Below are 20,164 nucleotides of genomic sequence, written 5' to 3'. Positions count from 1 at the left end.
TTAAAGGGAAATAATTCAGAGCATTTTGAGAAATCGTATCTTAGTCCTCGTGAGAAGCTTCACTTCTAATGCTGCTCAGATTTGTTTTAGATTATGGCATAAAGAGAGACATGAACCCTTTTGTGTCTAGCACAGAAAAATCACACAATTCGAAGCAAATGTTTAGGAGAGGTTGACGGTGGGCCTTTGAGTTCTCAAATTATTGTTCCTCATTAACAACTTTGAGTGACATCTATTTCTCATGAAAGAGAAAATAAGACTCGTAAGTATAATGATTTTGAGGCTATCCAGACATCTGTGAATCGGTTTAGGACTGCTCATGAACAGCTCACACAGTGCCCGAGGGGACAGCTCTTAGCAGAGTTGCATTTTGGAGTAAATAGTTTTGTCACAGAAGCACTCACGTTCAGATCTTGATCTCACATTTCCTACAACTTCTTCCAGTCTCCCGCATAACTGATGCCTTAGGGTCTTGGCAGCTTATGCGTATGCTGGGAATGGGCTGGGAAGAACTCCAGGAAGACTCTGTGTTGCCTTGAGGAGTTGATGGGGACTAGTTACCCACAGACACTTGCCACATGCCTCTGTGCCATGGCTGACCTTGGACATAGAGCTACACTCTCCACCCTGACAGCAAGTTCTGGCCAAGTCAGGCCAAGAAGCCAGATATGGGGCCACTGAATGACACTTCCTATTGGGATACACCCTCCTGAACTCCTTTTTTGATAATCCCAGATTCTTTTCCACAGCCAAGCTCACAGACGCATAAAAAGCAAAGTCTTGGTTTTACAGCATTTGTTACTGCTCATTGAATTCTGTGCTTTGTTGAGACAGCTCTCCTCTCTCCCAGACCAGAGACTTAAGGGGGTTTTAGGTATAGTTAATGTAGAAGTAAGTTTGTAAGTAGATTAAAGAGAAACCCAAATCCTTTCTGTGATGGTTTTCTAGCAAAGGAAATTATGCTGATTTGGAAGGTAAAAGTTAGTTCATAGACATTGTTATTTGAACTCTAAGCCTGTTTGCCTCACGTGATACAGCTTCAAGTGACTTTTTATTAAAAGCTATAGCCTCTGGTTCATTTTATTTTTTTAATTTTTTTTTTAAATTTTTTTTTTTAATAGAGGCATTTTTGTTTATTTATTTATTTATTTGTTTGTTTTTTGTTTTTGTTTATACATGCACTGGGTACAGTCAGAAGCGCGGGAGGGTGAGAGAATTCACCAGAGCCAGAGTGGGGAGCAGAGCAGGCAGGCAGAAGGACCGAAGTACACTGCTGAGGGGAGCAGCGGGCGGCAGGAGAGGTCTGCGCGCCATGTGGGACCCTCCTCCGGTGGCCGGGGAGCAGCCGGGGATCGAACCGGCGCCGCAGAGGCTGCGGGCAGCTTCGCAACCCAGCGCTCAACCGCTGCGCCACCGGGGAGGCCCGCCTCTGGTTCATTTTAAAGACTCATAAGGAATAGCAGTGTCATATAAGCTTGAAAAGTCTTAAAATACTTCAGGACTAAGCGATAGTTTCCTGTCCAGAACCCCCTCAGTTTATACATGAGAATGCTGACAGCAAATTTAGATAAAAAGAGAAGATCATAATTCAGGGGGCACTGGGGAGAGATGGGTATACAAATTCTGACTCACTCCACTTAATTTCAGTAATAATCTAGACTTAGACCTTATATGGTATATTTGGGATTCAGGCAGCATCTGCCTCTGTGTAAAAAACAATCCTTAATTTGGAATAGTTCCTTTTAATTTTGCTTTCCATTGCCTCTCAAGTGCAAAGCACAAAATCAGCTCACATGATTGACGTATGGATCTATTTACATACCTGGAATGAAGCTGGGTCCAATTTATCCCATGACAACTGGGGCACGATCAAGTATCCTTCCTGAAGGTTCTTTGGGCAGTTGGGGTGGAAATGGTGTGAAATAGCACCATAGATTCTTTGTGCTCCTTGGAGCATAGTTGGTTTGGGGATCCCTACCACTAGTCCAAGAAAGTCCCTAAAGACAAGTACAAAATTGTGTCTTTTTTTTAGGAAAGGGGCATAAGCATTCATATTTGTTTTCTTTTTTGTAAAACTTCTTGACTTTATCACAGTCTGCGTACACAGTTTAAGACTAAAATAGGTCTATAAGACTTGTGATGTAGACATGAGTCCCTTCCTGCCCCACTCCCTTTCCTTGCTTCGCAGGGTACCATTTTTGACTCTTAGCTCATTCTTTCTGACATTCACTAATCCATCTCTCTAAACCACTTGAGTGGTACTTTCTTGCTACTTCTTGACCTAACCAATGCTAGGCCCTTCTTGTAGCCCGCCTCCTATAGAGCCTGAGAATTTAGTTCTTTGACCTCTGTGTCCCAGTTTACATTCTGTGCCCCAATTCCCATGATCTCCCTAATAAAACAATACCAAAATTTTGGTTAGATGGTATTTACTGTTCACATAATTAATAACTCCCTAAATGTTAATCATAATGTAGCCACATAGTATATACATTGTTTACCCTGTTTGACTTTGAACTTTCCCTAGAATTGTCTTGCTCCCCATACTGCCCCAAATTAACTTGGTTTTCTATATACTTGTCTCTCAGACATCTGTTGACTTTCTGTTGATTACCCCAGTCTTTTCTTAATGTATTTGACATCAGGTTTCTACTGATTCATTATCTTCAGTAGATCTTTCCTGGAGCCCCTGTCTGCTCCCTTCTCAGCTCTGTGTCTGGACAGTACTCTCTTCCTGTCTTCTTTCACCACCATCCTGGGGATCCCCAGCACTACTTGGAGTTACAGATGACCTGTACCCAGGCCTTCCCCTTCTTGGTTTAAATGGTATATAGGACATCAGTGGTTTTCATACCTTGTGTGTGTGAAGAAAATATTCTCATAAAAATACTTGATAATTTGGCAAGGCACAGAATTGTAGATGATAAATAATTTTCCTTCAGAATTTTGAGAGTATTTCTGTTTGTCTTCTAGCGCTGAAGCTTGTTTTTGGGAAAGTCAAAGCCATTCAGATTCCTGATTTTTTTTTTTCTATAAGAAATTTTACAATAATCAAGTCCTTGATTTAGGTTTATTATCCTGTATTACTGTGGACATTCCGCCCTCATGAGCTACAGTGCTGAGATTTTTAAAGAGTTATTTATTCTCCTCTTACTCCTATTGTCTCTGTTCTATTATTCTAGAAATCATTTTATTTGCAATTGAATTTCTTGAATGGTTCTCTGATTTCCCTTTTCTGTTTTCCATCTTTATTTATTTTGTAGCTTTCTTCATCTTTACCTTACAGTTTCTAGTTAATATTGCCTTCAAACTTTTAATTCCAAGAATTTTTTTCCTATGAATTAAAAAATCACCCTTGTTTCAGGGTGCAATATCTTCTCTCTCTGAGACTATTGATATGGGATTATTTCAGAGTGGTTACATCCTGAGCTTGTGGGTAGGATGATGACTGTGAACTTCACTGAGGCTGATTAGGCTGGGCCTTTTATTGAGGAGCCCCTGATATCACATCATTGGCGCTTTCCTCGTGAGCTCATCCTGTTTTCTATAAAGCCAGGTTTTCCTGTTTCCTTCCTGAAGGCTATAGGTTTGCCTGTCAGCATTTTGGGGATTACGACAGCCAATGTGGAGATTTTCATTTAATCCCTCCTGTGGTCTCTGTCCTCAGCTGTCCCTGGGGTTGCTCATTCCAGGAACTCTCAGTTTCATTCTTTTTCCGAGAGTGACCTTCTGTCTTCCTCATGGATGAGGGAGGCCGGGGTTCCAGCTACAGGAGGTAAGGCAGGAGATTTAGAGAAATCTCACTTGCTTTCATAGAAATTCCCCGTCCCCACTGTATGTAGCCCCATGTCCATTCTCTCTTCCAGAGTTCTCAGAGCCTTTAAGGTCTCTCTTGTTTTGAATTGGTTGTTTTAAGCTTTTCCTATCAGTAACTTAGATTCCTGCTCTCTTAAATCTGCAAGCTCAGGGGCCTCGCTGGTGGCACAGGCGGTTGAGCGCAATGCTGTGAAGCTGTCTGTAGCCTCTGCAGTGCAGGTTCGATCCTGGTCAGCCGGTGAGATACCCACATGGCACGGTAGACCTATTCTGTCTTGCCCGCTGCTCCCCTCAGCAGTGTATTTCAGTCAGTCTGCCTCTTCTAACAGGACCCGGTTCTTGTGTGCATGAATAAATAAATGTTTTTAAAAAAAAATCTGCAAGCTCAGTTTTCAGTTCATCCACATTCTCACCAGGATTCAGTGTTTTAGTGCTACTGTCTCTACCTCTGCTTCCTTTCTTTTGTGTTGGTTTGTGCCTTTTAAAAAAATCAGCAAGTTGTCATGATGGTGGATTTTCCTCTAGGCCTACACATTGGTTGCCATTTTGTATCAGTTAGTGTCTTGATTGCTTGATATTCAAATTGCCATTTTGTAAGCTCACTGTTGTAAGAAATGTTGGCTAGAGAAGACTACCTTTAATTTAGAGATGCTTTCAGTCACTTACTGTTTTTAAAAAAAAAAAATTTGTTTAAATTGTCCCTCCCTTGCTTCAAGCTAAAATACCTTTGTTTTACAGGCAAAAGTCTGCAGGAGGGGTGTGTTAGATGTTGTTATAATAGATCTTACTTGGCCCTGCTTTTGTGGCTCCTGAACAGGATACACTCCAAGTCTGATATAGTAAGAGGAGGAAGCAGGAGAGGTGGAGGAAAGCGTTCCCTATAAATGTATCTGTACAGCCCTTAGCTGAGGTCTGTTCAGATTGGATTCAAAGCTGTAGTTTGTTCAATTGCTAGTCTTGTTACCTGAGCCAGGTGTATTAACCATATTAGTAAATAAACACAGAGATGATCCCTACTTCATGGAGGTGAGAGTACTTAAAGAGCATCTGAAAAGCCACCTGAACTCCAAATTCCTACCACCATGTAAAATGTTTAAGGAGATGTTTTGACAGATATGCATTTTCTCCAATTCCCAAGCCCAGTCTAGGTAAAGAGAGAAGCAGCAAGAAGACAGGCTAAGGTGTGACCCCTGTATCTTGCAGGGGTCGGGAAGATACAGCTGGAAAAGAGAGGAGGCTGTCAGAAAGGCAGGATCCACCCTTTTCACCCTAGTGCTGAGGCTAAAGGTAAAACAATACACACATGAAAAACCAGGAGCAAGTGCACGCAGGTAGGGATGCTGCTGTAGGAGCACAGAAAGTGATAGGCCAGATATTTTGAAAGATTTTATTTTATTTTTTTTAAGATTTATTTATTTATTTATACAAGCACTGGGTACAGTCAGAAGCGCGGGAGGGTGAGAGAATTCACCAGAACCAGAGCAGGGAGCAGAGCAGGCAGAAGGACCGAAGCACACTGCTGAGGGGAGCAGCAGGCGGCAGGGGGGGTCTGCGCGCCATGTGGGACCCTCCTCCGGTGGCCTGGGAGCAGCTGGGGATTGAACTGGTGCTGCAGAGGCTGCGGGCAACTTCGCAACCCAGAGCTCAACCGCTGCGCCACCGGGGAGGCCCTATTTTGAAAGATTTTAAATCCTACTTTGGAACATGTCTCCTTTGCCCATAACTTACAGCAACATCTAACCCACCTTTCTGCAGAGTTTTGTCTACAAAAGAAAGGTCTTTTGGCTTGGAGGGTGGAGGGTGTTGGGGTGGCAGTTAAGACGCAACCTATAAAGCTCTCCACAACCACTGCAGTGCGTGTTCAATTCCTAGCCAGGGAGCATGGCGCAGCAGACCCACATGGCGCAGCAGACCTCTCCTGTCTCACCTGCTGCTCCCCTCAGCAGTGTATTTCAGTCAGTCTGCCTGTTCTATTCCCTACTCTGTCTCTGGTGAATCCTCTCACCACCCCCACACCTCTGGCCTTTACCCCAGTTCTTGTATGCATAAATAAATAAAACTTTAAAAAAAATTAATTAAAGGTATTAGAGTCTAGTTCACTATCTTTACAGGAGGGAGCTTATGAAATAATTACAATTAGGATATCAAGAACTCAAGGCACTAATGGGTGCAAAATTGCAACCAACACTTAGGCCTGGAGGAAGCGATCTTTGTTTTCTTTCTGGCATCAAATAATCATAAATTCTATTACCTCCAGGCATATGGTTTTTAATCATGCATAAATATTTCTCAAGAAAGAGAATTCTATAAATTTCCCTTATAACTAGCCAGTCCTCATAATCAGCAAGTTCTTTTCTATATGACCTGAGTCCCTAGTGCTGCCATTTAAACTCACCTCCTAATGTTCTCCCATCTAGGGAGATCCAGAACAGCTCTCTGCTCCTCTTTAATTTCTACAGGCAATGTTTGTGAAGTTTCCTTGGAGTTAAGTAATCAGAGACTCCCCTCAGCTGTCTTTAGAATTCTTCTGTTATTTCCCTGTAGAGCCTCTTCATTTATTCATCTTTCTTAGATATAGTTTCTTCTGAAAAAGTTAAAGATTAGAATCCAGTTGTGAAGTAGACTGCCAAAGAAGTGGCAGAAAACCTGATCTGGACAACTCCAGGACAAGCTAAAGAAATAAAACAGGTTGTCCCTTAAGAAATATATTCTTCTGTTTCTGAAAGCATCTTTGGCAATATCTAGGCTCAGCCACGGGCTGATAAGTAAACTGGATGAAATTAATCCTCTATCTTGTCCTAATGTACCCTCCTCCGATGTTGCACATGCACTGCATGCCTGCTTCTCCTGCTCACTCTCCTCTTCCACAGAGCCCTCTTCCTCAATATGTTGGAGATTTTAGGAACAAAGGCATGAAGAGGAAACGTTCTCTGATGGCCACATTTGATAAGCTTCCTTAGACACCTTACACTGGCTAAGTTGGCTTACTCTGCTTTTTTCGCCCATCTTTCCCAGAAGCTGGCTGGTTGATTTAGAGAAACAGACATTTTAGAGAAAAATCAGTGCTCCAAGTAATCAGAGGGTCACTGGGACAGAGAGCAGAAAACCCAGGTCAGCCCTGACTAACTTCTTGGCTTTTAAGCAGAGGCAGCTATACCTTAAACTTTGTTTCTTTCAGTTGGATTTTTCTGTAGTGCCACTTCCATCTGACAATGAATAAATGCTTTCTTAATCTCTCCAAAGGTAAAAGTTTTTTTTTTAAACAACATGGCTACTATCAAGAAATCTCATTTCTGACATGTAAAAATAGCCCCAGAACTAGAAGTAGAAGGAATAATCTGAAGACGGCATTTTCAACATTTCCCAGCAGACCCTCGGACAAGATTCTCCTCGTCACATTGTTGGTTGAGAGTCACTAGATTATTAGGTTAAGTTGACTCCTGCATCTCGATGACATGAATTCCGCAGCCTTGAGTGCAGGGGGCTGCTTTGTTCTGTTTTGCACAGGGCTTCCTCTTGGTCAGTGTTTTGCATTAGCAGCACCAGAGTTTCCAAAACTCTGCAAGTTGAAAGGCCTTCTTAATGGGCACTGATTAAAATAAACTGACATGGCAACAAATTATATTTGGCAAATAGACATCGGAAAGCAAATATTCAGACTTCCTGGGCAGGGAGTAGTACTGGCACTTTTCCTGAATATGAATAATCAAGTATGTGTCAAGTTCTAGATGAAACAGACTTGTTCACTGTCAATAGATGAGGCAAGGCCATCGTGCATGAGCTGAGCAACTGAAGCTCAGGTGAGCCAAGAGGGGCTGACTGACTTCCTGCTGTTTTGGTGTATCCTTTGTTTAAATAGGGAAAACGATATTTTTAAAATGTGCTTCACATTAGTCTTAATTGACGGTGAGGATCAGCTGGGTGTGGATCCACATGTGAGGTGTTAGGGAATGAACTTTGAAAGTTGTTCAGATCACAGGAGGTGTTTTGGTTTGGGGGAGCTCTTTGGGTACATATCAGTGTAGCCAAGAGATTTGATTTCCTTCTAGAATTGAAGCTCCCACTCTAGGAAAAGTGAATTTCTGGCAGAAAGGCACAGTCGTTGATGCAAACTTTTTCACCTTTAATTTCTCTCTCTCTCTCCCTCTTCCTCCCCCATCCCCCAGACCCCAGGACAATGCTGGGAATGGTCCAAAATACAGATTTCCCAGAAAAATAGAGTGAAACTACAGTGGTTCATGGCCTCTTAGGAATATTGACCCCTTATTCCCCCTCCATCCCACCATTCTCAGAAAATAAAAAAAAAATAACAAGAGGAAATATAGCAATTGCCAAATACACAACAAGCATATAAATGCCCTGAGGTTGATGCAAAAATGTGTTTGTAAAAGTGGTGTCAGGGAAAGCTGTAACCAGCTGTAACCAGACCCAAGGGCATGAGCCATTCTAAGTTTTGCAGAACTGCTTTCTGGCAGAGGCTTTTGAGGGGCCCCCGAAAGGGGATGGAAGTAACCGGCTAAGATCCTGCTCTTGCAGGGCAGAGCCTTTGCTCTGTGTGTTGTTTTAATGAAGCAGCTGGAGGGAGGCTTGCTTATCTCTGGCCCATAGCTGTGTGTTTCAGCAGGACAGGAAAGAGGAGGCTCATTCATAAATAGACTTGGCCCTCTGGGGCTTCCCATATTGAAGGGAGCAGACTGCTGACCAGAAGTTTAGGAGGTTGATGCGCTGACTTTTCAAGGAAAACGCAGTGTCTGTCATGGGAGAGCCTTGATCACTTTTCCCTACCTAGAGCCATTTTTGAGGGCTGCCCTGAGGCTAGTTTTGCTGAGGAAAAGATTTAGCTCTAGAGCCTTTTGCAGGGCTAAATGCAAACCATGTGTGTGACCCAAGGGTCCCTCCCTCTCCAAAGCATTGCACATTTGGCATAAGGAATAGGTTTAGCTAAAATGCACTGGGGTGTGTAATGAAAAGTGGGATTCTTAATGTGTTAGGAGAGACTCATGTTGCACCTCACAATGAACCTCAGAATGGGGGTGGGAGGTTCCCTGGCAACCACAGTCCCCATGTGCCAGCAACCAGGCCCCTTTCCACCTCCATTTTGCGCAACCCTGTAGTAACCTCCTCCTGTCTCCATCCCTCAGGTAGTTTTGTTCCTAGCTACAGTTCTCTGCTGTAGCTAGGGTAAAATCTAGCCTTCGCCGCCCCCATTTATACAGATGCATTCAGAAAGAGGCCCTGGACTGCCTAGGTTCTCCTACCCCGGTTGAAACATCACACTCTCCAACTCGTGCAGTACCTGCATGAGAGGAGATGGATGGAGCTTCTTGGATGCAGGTGCTAGTCAGCTGGATCACACAGAACAGGTGGTGGTAGTATTTGCAAAGGCACTGGACCTGGGGATTCATTAACTAGCTGGGATCTTAGCCACTATAACTCCCCATCAGTCAGCTTGAAAAGTTTTCTCCTGCAAGAGCTTTTCAAAACAAAGCACCAAAAAAACACAACAACCTGATGGTGTGAGACTTTCTGATCCTGTTGCTTCCAACCATGGTGGAGAAAAGCATCAGCCAGGAAAATGTTCTCTACAGGAGTACTTACGCATAACATACCTCTCCCCCCACCCTTTTCTTTATTGACTGCAGGGGAGACGGCAGGAAGGCAGCAAGTCCCCACCTCCCCACCAGCATCAGAAAACAGCAGCGCAGCGCACAGCATCGGCAGCACACAGAGCACACCCTGCTCCAGCAGCAGCGCGGCCTAGCCCGCCTGCGCGGGGAGGACAGGCCTGATGCCGCACTGACATGCACTCAGACTTCGAAGGCTCGATTGTGGTCCCCTTGCAAGGAGAGAATGAATTTTGATGTAAAGATCACCTGTTGTATTCACAACCTCCCCCCACCCAGGGCTACTGTAAACGTGACCTCTGGACTGTAACACACTAGAATTCATGTGAGAAAGCTAAGGTGGTGGCCTTCTTCACCAGCCCCTCACAGGCTTGGGGGTTTTCAATGTGAAACACATGCCAGTTCTTAAAATGCTGCTTTGTCCAGGTAATAACATCCGTAACGGGACCCTGAGTTTTTCTTGAGATTCAAGAAGTTGGTAAACAGAGAATAGAACCAGTGAGGAGATGTGGTCAAAGATGGTTTTATAACTGAACCACGATGTAAAACAAAAGAAATGCTTCGAGACTTTCTAAAGTTTCTCCCTGTCAAATTTGCACCTTTGTCTGGATGGACACTTGTCACCTGCTGCCACACCCCTTGGGGGCTGATCTGTCAGGTTAGATGGCCGCTGCCCTCAGGGACTGCATCCTGACCCATATCAGGCGACATTCCTTTCTTGTGCCCCGGGCCAAAACCATGCTGATTCCCTCCTCAGTGTCCTCCTCCTGCCCACACTGCAGACAACTGCAAAAATGTCTTAATGCAAATTTCCTACTTCATTACAGACCTAGAGAAATGGAAAATGGTGCATCTTTGAGACTGCAGATTTGTGCCATTGATGACATTTTATCTTGATGAATTAGGGTATAAATTGGGACAAAATTCAGTTGTAAAGTTAGGAGGAATTTGCATGGGGGTATATGTACAAGTACAAGTAGATAATAGGTCATCTGGTATATTCGTTTCCAGATGAAGAGAAAACCCATTCCCATTTTGAAAATGCCCTACACCTTCCGAGTTGGAACTTATTCATAAATATGTTTGGTAGAATTTGTGTTTCCACTCAAAACACGTCAACCATTTTAATAACTCCTTTTGGAAGAATCAAGCTCTTGTGAGATGAAAAGGCATGGCAGATTTAGCTCAGTTCTGATCATTTATCGGAACAGTTATCTCACCAATTCTGCCAAGAAAGTACTGAGATATGAAAAAAGGCACCCAATTGGGTTGCCTCAGTTCTCTTGCCTTAAATATATCCCAAACTCAAGAAGAATTTGAGGTGAATTTCATGAAATGGAATAATATGATGCCACTTTGCAGCTAAAATAAGCTCAACTGATACCTCTATGTTTAAAAGAATGCCAGAGGAACATCTCCATGCCAAATAATTTACTACTGAGGATAGCTTCATTGCAAATAAATAGTACTCACTTTTCTAGAATTCCCCCCAGACTCAGAATTCTACAAATAGAACAAGGCTAGACTGTACGCCAACATATTCATAAGCAAATCTCACCATCCTTAAAATAAGCAGGTTATGCCTGGTTCTCTGTGAATGGAACCCTAAATAGGAATGTTGGCACCCAAGATTTGAGAGTAGAATCTGTCTACAAGGCAAACAAGTAGGTGGAAATTAATGATCACTGTTACACAGTCATAGAGTAAACAATATTCTGATTGACTTGCTCCATGTAGATATTTATCAGGATAATTTTAACCAGAAGAGATTACTTGAGAGCTAAGATTTGCAGGCTCTCTGCATTGCTACATTGAAAATTTTTGCACATTTTCAAATGAAGATGTGAGATAAAAAAGAATGTTTTTCCCTTTGGTTAATTCTTTTCTAACATACATGGTATCAGAGTGGAGGACCTAGATTACGCTACCTGTGTTTGAAAAATAATGCGCTTTGCCTAACCTTCAGCAGAATGTATTGTTTAAGCATATTCTATATATAAAAAAAGTTTAAAGATGTCTTCAAAGAAGACTAGAGTCTTTAAGTCACTTATAGCTATATTTTACTACAAAAATATGTGTATAAAGATATATTTAAGTGTTTTAGATAAATTTAACTTACTCCATATGAGATGTTTAATTTCAGTTACTGTGAATTCTTTTGATCAGTTCTTTGCCTTTTAAAAAACCCTTTCCATCTTATGAAAAAGAAAATGAGCTATTAAGAGGTATTGAAAGGTCGAATGCATAGATGGACGGGATTAAAACCTTTTGTAATATATTTAAATGTATATTTTTAAGAGAGATGCTACATTGCCAATGATTTTATAAATAGTTTAAAATTAATTTACAAATTTATAGATGCAAACCAAAAGATTTTAAAGGAAAGAGGGGAGAAAATCATCATCTTTGATTTTTTTTGGAGCTTATTGTCACAAGTATTATTCAGCAATCCCTGTTCATGAAACCTGACTTCATGTTAATCAGAGAGTAAATGTCACTCAGCATTTCTGAAAACATTTCTAAAAACTGATCATTTAAAAAAAAAAAAACTTCTTCCTAACTTCTCATTACAGCATTTTTCCAATTGCTTCCTACTTCACAGTTTTAATACAAATTACAAGCTCTACTTTATAACACATTCTGCAAGTTTCTTTAAAACTGTTGTTATATTCCAGTAAACTCTTGTATCTGCAGAGTCTTGTTACTTCTGCAGGCTACACCCTTTATTCACAGAGGCCATTTTGTTTTGTTTGATGTAAAGCTATTGTTGAAATGCTCTAAACTCCAAGGCAGATTACCTGTGTAATAGCCTTTAGCTTCTCATCATGTGGTCTAGACTTAACAGTCTCTATTTTGAAAGTCAGAGATTTCTTCTAAGCTGTTTCTATTGTATTTTCTAAACAAAACAAAACAAAACAAAAATGGTCTTTTCCTTGTCTCATAAGAAGATTGTAAACCCATTTCCTGTGTGTGTTCTGTGGGGGCATGATTGAGAGCGAGTGTGGGGCCCGTATCACGGGCCAGTATTTTTGTACTGTAACTACCTCATGGTTTGTGTGATGGCTGCACTGCTGGTTGTGTTAACAGAGCACATTTTGTTGGGTGGATCATGTGTTTTGTCCTATTTGTTTTATCTGGGGGTTGTTCATGAAACTGACAGATGTTTTACTGAAAGGATGATTATCACTTTCCAGATACAATACTTCTCTCTTCTGTTTTTTTTCTGAATGAGCCTGATTTTGTTGATGATTTTCATCATCTATGAGGGTAAAAAGAGTACCCTTAAAATCCCTGTGGCCAGTTTGAACACCCCTAGTGTATTCTTTTCTCTGTTCAATGTGTCAGCAATTTTGTGAACATGCTTAGATGTATAGTTTTGATAACCACAGTTTTAAGTCTTTTATCTGTGCATAATAAAAATATATATCAATTATTAATATGTGTCTTGTTTGATTGTTAGTCTACCCTTGGGCTACTGTAACCCTTTTTCATTGTGACTTTATCCTAAATTTATCATCTGCTCCAACTATGCTGATAGGAAGACTGGAGGTGATGGCTAAGAGAACATTCCAGCTCACTGAGCAGAGGGGAAGGGAGGGCAGCCCAGAGGGTGGTGCTACAGAAGCGGTCACTTCTCGGGAAAAGGTGGCAGGGAACCTGGAAGTGGGTTTCAGCCCTGGAATCCATTCCTGGACTTTGTTTCAATCTCCTAGAGGCAAGGAAAGAAAAATAGTATGTGTGTTGGATCTAATCTTTTTATCCTCGCCAAATACTCTCATGCGGCTGCCAGCTTTCTCTATCAAGATGGCACCATCTCCCAGCTGCCCACACCAGAAACCTGGGAATCTGACTTGACTCCTCTTTGGCTCATCCACCCCCAAATGAATAAGTCCAAAGATATCCTACCTCTGATATGCCTCTTTATCCAAGCCTGATCATTATCTCTAAAGTTGTCTCCGGGGCTTCCTCCCCTACATTCACTCTTCACCCTGCAGCAAAAGAATTCTAAAGAGAATCAAATCATGTCATTTCCCAACCTAAAGCCTTTAAGTAATTCCTGTATTTGCTTTCAGGGTATGCTTTCAGGGTGAAGTTCAACCCCCTGAGTATGGGTGAAGAGAATGATCTGCCTACCTTCCCAGCTACTTGTCTCATCTCTCTGGAGTTGGTTCGGTGTGGTGTTTTCCCCACCAGACAAAATTATCTTCTGCAAACAATATGCTACTGTCAAAAATTAAATTATTTTTTTAATTTAATTTATTTAAACATGTATTTATGCATACAAGAGCTGGGGTGCAGGCCAGAGGTGCAGAGGGGGTGAGAGGATTCACCAGAGATGCAGTGGGGAGCAGAACAGGTGGATCTACTGGAATACACTGTTGAGGGGAGTAGCAGGCAAGTCAGGAGAGGTCTGCTGCACCATGTGGGTCAGCTCCCTGGCCAAGGATTGAACTCGTGCTGTAGAGGCTGCAGATAGCTTCACAGTGCTGTACTTAACCTTGTGCACCACCAGGGAGGCCCTCAAAGATTAAATTATAACATTTGATGTGTGTTTATGAACCACACTCAAGTCCCTACCTATTTCCCCTTTGAGAATTAGTGATTTAGATGGTTTGAGACAGCCCACCCCTCACAGCTCACACATGGAGGTGCCCATACAGTAGGAACAAGGACCTCTGAACACATTACTCCATCGAGGCTGGGGTCTTTTGTCACAGAAGAGAAATGTCTGTCATTTTTCAGCGGAGCCAGGTCTCCAAATGTTATAAGGGAGAAACTGGCAGTCAATTTTTGCCATTAAACTCCCCTTATATCCATTAGAGCAGAAATCTAGACCATCCATTAATGGGTTTTAGAGTCTATTAACTGAAATTGTAACTATTTACATTCATGTGTCTGGGTATTCCTTCGTTTGTGTTTTGTTTCATTTGTGAGAGAATCCATGCCTTTTTTTAGTTCTTTCCTCTAAAATGATGATTTTTCTTGTAGATACTATATATGTATAAAATGAATGCAAACAATGTAGGTATATGTAACATTAAAAAAAACCCTGTCATCCTCTCATTTAGAGATAATTCTGATTTAGTGTGTTCTCAGATATTATGCTCATAGCAACAAACATCAGGAATGAAACATAAAATGAGATACTGCAGAGAGTTTAATAAATAAGGGATTGCCATAAATAACTTTATTATAATAAACTGGAAAATCTAGACTGCATAGGCAAGGCATCAGTCAGGGTCCTGCTGGTGAACAGAAACCATGCTGAGTATTGCAACAGTGAAAATGGGGAATTGGTTGAGCGGGGTTGGATGACTGGAAAGGTAAAAAGAGGGCGGTGAAGTAACACAGGTAGGAGGAATTTCATCCCTGAGGCTGGGGATTGTCAGAACTTGAAGCTGGGGGTGGTTTGCTGATTCCTAGCTGGGAGACACAACTTAATGGCATAGATGAATTCCTAGAAAAAATAATTTGCCAAAACTGATTCAAGAAGCAACTGAAAATTGAGAATACATCTTTAACCATTATGAAAATCAGTGGTTTAAAAACTACCTCCCTGGTGGTGCAAGGGTTAAAGACAGCACTATCAAGCTTCTGCCAGCCACTGCAGCACAAATTTGATTGCCTGGCCAGCCAGGGAGCTGACCCACATAGCACAACAGACCTCTCCTCTCTCATCTGCTGCTCCCCTCAGCAGTGTGTTTTGGTAGATCTGCCTGTTCTGTTTCCTACTCTGTCTCTGGTGAATCCTCTCACCCCCTGCACCTCTGGCCTGTACCCCAGCTCTTGTGTGCATAAATAAATAAATCTTAAAAAAAAATACTATGAAACCAATTGCTGCCCAGCCCTGATGGTTTGACAGGTAAGTTCTACCAAGATGTCAAACAATAGATGATGCTAGGATTATGGTGGTCTTTTGTTTTGGGATTGGCAAGTCATTCCCAAATGAGTTTTTAAATATTAATATCTATTTCTACATTACTTTCTTTACAGGTTGTTACCAAATCAGACTATCCTACCCTCATCATCGCGTTGGGCTTGTTGAAACAGCTTGGACTCCAGGCAGAAGGTTGCCTTGTTATGTATCTTGGCTCTCTCATTTGCTAGCTGAGCAAATTCCTTAATTAAAACAAACAAACTTCCTTGTTTTTTTCCCTAAATATTAAATAATTCACCTAAAATATTTAGCATATACCAATGATTTAATAATTATCATCTACTATTATTGTTACCATTAGTGCATGTTTAAAATTTTGCCAGTGGTTAAAAGTTGTATCTCATTGTTTGACTTTGTAGTATCTTCATTTTCCAGTCACTCCGATCCATTTAAATTGCCATCATACAATTACTGGCCTTTTCATGTCTTCCTGTTCATTTCCTTAGCCCATTTTACTATTCAGTTGTGTTTCTCTTAATAATTTCCACATTAGCAATATGTCACATGTCATGTATGACAAATATTTTCTAACCTATAATTGTCTTTTTCTTCATTCTATTTATAATGGATAGTGCCAAGGTAAAATGTTTAATTACATGTAGTTGAATATCCCTATCTTTTTCTCTTGGCTTCTGGGTTTTCTGTCTTGCTTAAAAGTTCTAACTCTAGACATGTACTAATAATCTAGCTATGGACTAGTAATATTACTAATTTATTTTTTAAAATTAGATTGTTATTCCTATTTTTGTGATGGTATGAAGGTAAGGGTCTAATTTTGTTTTCTTCCAGATAATTACTGAATTTAATTTAAAAGTCCCTCTATTTCCCTTTGAATTCAGATTTTGAAAAACAATGAGGAGAATGGTCTGGTTTTAGTAGATAAAAAATTTGATATAAAAAAATTTTTATTAAGGATTTATTTTTATTTATTTATTTATACAAGCACTGGGTACAGTCAGAAGTGCGGGAGGGTGAGAGAATTCACCAGAGCCAGAGCCGGGAGCAGAGCAGGCAGAAGGACCGAAGTACACTGCTGAGGGGAGCAGCGGGCGGCAGGAGAGGTCTGCGTGCCATGTGGGACCCTCCTTCGGTGGCCGGGGATCAGCCGGGGATCGAACCAGCACTGCAGAGGCTGCGGGCAGCTTCGCAACCCGGCGCTCAACCACTGCGCCACCGGGGAGGCCCTGATATAAAATTTTATAATCAAAGTGGTATAGGATTAGCATAAGAAGAGTTAAATAGATTATTCAAACTGGTAGAGTGACCAGAAATAGATCTAATTTATTGGAATAGATGATGACTAGTCATAGTTTTCACCAGATTCTTTAAAATTTCCATGGCCCATAACAAGAGATACAGCTTGTTTACCATTATAAAAAAAAAGTCTGATTTTCCCTGTTATTTAAAGAATTTAGAGAAGTCATCTGAAAAAACAAAAATTTAATTTAAGTAACATCCACCCCAAACCTATTATAGTTCAACATGCCTGAGCCATAAGCATGGTGTTGCCAGCCTAGGGGTCTGGAGGGTGAAGAATCAAGTCAGAGAGAATTGTGCTGAAGCCTTAAGAACTCATGGAATTTGTTTTTTCTAAGTTCTGAACTTCATTGGAACCTAACCCCCATTTCTGCTTTTCTATTTCTTCATTTTGGGAATTGTTGGGACAAAAAAATATTTTTTCCTCTACCCTTCTGAGTTCTTACGAGACCCTTGTAATAAAGGACATATTAACAATAGAAAAGCAAACAAATTGATTAACATGCAGCCCTCTTGTGCACATAGGAGATACCTCAAGGAGGTGACATTTATTTTATTGATAGAACATGGGTTTATTTTTTTTTTAAATTTATCTATTTATGCATGTAAGAGCTGGAGTACAGGCCAGAGATGTGGGGGGTGAGAGGATTCACCAGAGACAGAGTGGGGAACAGAACAGGCAGACTGACTGAAATACACTGCTGAGGGGAGCAGCAGGCGAGTCAGGAGAGGTCTGCTTCGCTATGTGGGTTTCTCTCTGGCCGGCCGGGGATCAAACTTGTGCTTGCAGAGGCTGCGGATTGCTTCATAGTGCGGTGCTTAACCCCTTGCGCCACCAGGGAGTCCCAGAACATGGGTTTACGACACTGTGTGATTTACGGGAGAGATTCACTCCTCCTCAGATATATGTCACCACACCACCCTCACCATCAAAGTTCCCATGAGGAGGTGACTTTAAAATTCAAGATTAAATACCATTTTTACAGGGAAACGTGAAGTGGAATATGGGCTTTTTAGGAAGAGTAAATGACTTTAAAGAAAGATGAACAGGTCCTTAGAAGACTAGATGTAAGGTACCATAGTTTATGACTGTATGTGAAGATTCAATGAGTGAGTCTTCCCTGGATGAGAAGACTCTGGGGGAAGGGACTTAAAACTACAATCCTTTAGAGGATCTGGCTTTGGCAGGTAAGGGTGAGTTCAGAGAAAGAGTCTTTTTGAATTTGCTGTCTTTCAAGTGCATATAACTCAAAATAATCAATATACCAAAACTGCATATTTGGGGTAGCATATCCTGAACTCCTAGTTATATTTTGGGATGGCATATTCTGCTTCCCTTCAGTATGTGTATCCTATGCCTGTCCCACCATTGTATTTTGGACATACATAACTTGTTTGGCTTCTCAAGTTCACAGCTGGAGAGGAATTTTGCTTCAGGATGCATTTACATACTTCTCATTCATATTAGATCTAGGTGCATTCTAGATAAGACTTAGCATTTCTGAGTTGATATCTTAAAACTCTTGGCATTTTGGAAATGGAATAAATGGATTTAGCATATAAGAAAGGCAGAGTGTGGAGGTGAAGGGATGGGAAAATGGAATGCTTTGGACTGAATATTTATGTCTTCCCACAATTCATATGTTGATGATTTAATCCCCAAAGTGAAGCTATTTGGAAAAAGGGTCTGTGGGGTGTAATTAGGTCATAAAGCTGGGAGCTTTCCTGATGGGATTAGTGCCTTTACCAGAAAAGACAGAAGAGAACTTGCTTCTCTCCAACCTGTGAGGAACAATGAGAAGACAGTTACCTGCCAGCCAAGATGTAGGTCCTCACCAGACTCCAGATCTGCCAGTGCCTTGATCTTGGACTTCTGGCCTCCAGAACTGTGAGAAATAAATGTTGGTTACTTAGGTCACCCCGTCTATGGTTTTTGTTACAGCAGCATGAATTGACTAAGGCAGAAGTTTATGATTTGTATGACAATTTATTGCTGCTGCTTTTCTTCTTCCCCACAAATGTTTACGAAAAAATGAACAACAGCTAATCAGCATCATTTATAAAAAGTTGGTTTCTTTCAGTCACTTGCAAATCTTATAACTCTGTAAAGTGAAGAAATATTACCAAATCTCATTTTCAAAGAAAACGTGGAATCTTTTTTGTTTCAAAGCAAGTCAAACCTGTAGCATCGCTCTTCCTTAACATGTTTGAAAATGGGCAAGTGACTGGTTTAAAGATGTCATTGAAAGGGCCTCCCTGGTGGCACAAGGGGTTAAGACACAACTTATGAAGCTGTCCGCAGCCTCTGCAGCATGAGTTCGATCCTCTGGCTGGCCAGGGAGCTACCAAATGGCGCAGCAGACCTCTCCTGACTTGCCCATTGCTCCCATCAGCAGTGTATTTCAGTCATTCTGCCTATTCTGCTCCCCACTCTTTCTCTGGTGAATCCTCTCACCCCCTGCACTTACGGCCTGTACCCCAGTTCTTGTATACATAAATAAATATATTTTTAAAAAATATGTCATTAAAACCCATGTTTAAGTTTTGGGCCTCCCCACTGGCGCAGCGGTTGAGCGCTGGGTTGCGAAGCTGCCCGCAGCCTCTGCGGCGCAGGTTCGATCCCCGGCTGCTCCCCGGCCACTGGAGGAGGGTCCCACATGGCGCGCAGACCTCTCCTGCCGCCTGCTGCTCCCCTCAGCAGTGTACTTCGGTCCTTCTGCCTGCTCTGCTCCCTGCTCTGGCTCTGGTGAATTCTCTCACCCTCCCGCGCTTCTGACTGTACCCAGTGCATGTAAAAACAAATAAATAAATAAATAAAAACCTCTATATTTAAAAAAAACAAAACAAAACAAAAAAAACCCATGTTTAAGTTTTAACATATTTGCTGACTTTGTGTCTAAATTTCAGTCTCAACCTTTAAAAGGAACTGAACCCTGCACTTTATGTAGATTTTATTTCACACTTAAAATAAAGGTCATATGACATCATCTTCCTTTCCTCAGAAGGTCACAGCTTGAACTGATTTTTGATGACCTTCCCCATATATTGCCTCTGAGATTTCATTTAAGAAAAAGTGGAACTTTCAAGGTAGAATCATATGACTGGAGTGAACCAAACCTTGATAAGGGACCTGGAAAAAGACTAATTATAATAAAGCAAAAATCAAAATCAACAAGCAGCTATAAACCAGAGACACACTATGGAGGGAGGAGGGGGGTAGGATCAAAACAAGGGGTGTTGGGAATTGTATGGGGACTATAACCAAGATGAAAATGCATACATTGTGCAAAAATGAAAAATGATGTAAAAAATATATAAAATTAAAAAATTTTAAAAAATCCAGTGTGGGTTTAAAAAATATAAAAAAAAGTGTAATAATAAAAAAAAGAAATGAGGGTCAGCAGTTCATACACACAGACACACATACACACACACAGGCACACATACACATAGACACATACATACCCACATAGACACACAGATTCACATACATAGACCCAAAGATACACATTCAGACACACACTACCCA

At 41.3% G+C, this 20,164-nt stretch overlaps 1 protein-coding gene across 3 annotated transcripts in view; it reads left to right on the top strand.

The window, feature by feature from the left end:
* Positions 1–12,886, top strand: part of TGFBR3 (transforming growth factor beta receptor 3) — a 195,006-nt gene extending 182,120 nt beyond the window's left edge. For all 3 annotated transcript variants that reach the window (XM_054691672.1, XM_054691673.1, XM_054691674.1), the window contains one exon: positions 9,459–12,886. In XM_054691672.1, coding sequence (XP_054547647.1) covers positions 9,459–9,577 — 119 coding nt within the window. In that variant the 3' untranslated portion in view covers positions 9,578–12,886. The remainder of the gene's footprint in view (positions 1–9,458) is intronic.
* The last annotated feature ends 7,278 nt before the right edge of the window (positions 12,887–20,164 follow it).

Source organism: Talpa occidentalis, unplaced genomic scaffold (genome assembly GCF_014898055.3).
Source record: "Talpa occidentalis isolate TD23 unplaced genomic scaffold, MPIMG_talOcc4v2.1 talOcc4.9, whole genome shotgun sequence".
In the NCBI taxonomy this organism is placed as follows: domain Eukaryota; kingdom Metazoa; phylum Chordata; class Mammalia; order Eulipotyphla; family Talpidae; genus Talpa; species Talpa occidentalis.
Note: the sequence above shows the minus strand (reverse complement) of the source record. Positions and strands in the feature narration are given on the sequence as shown.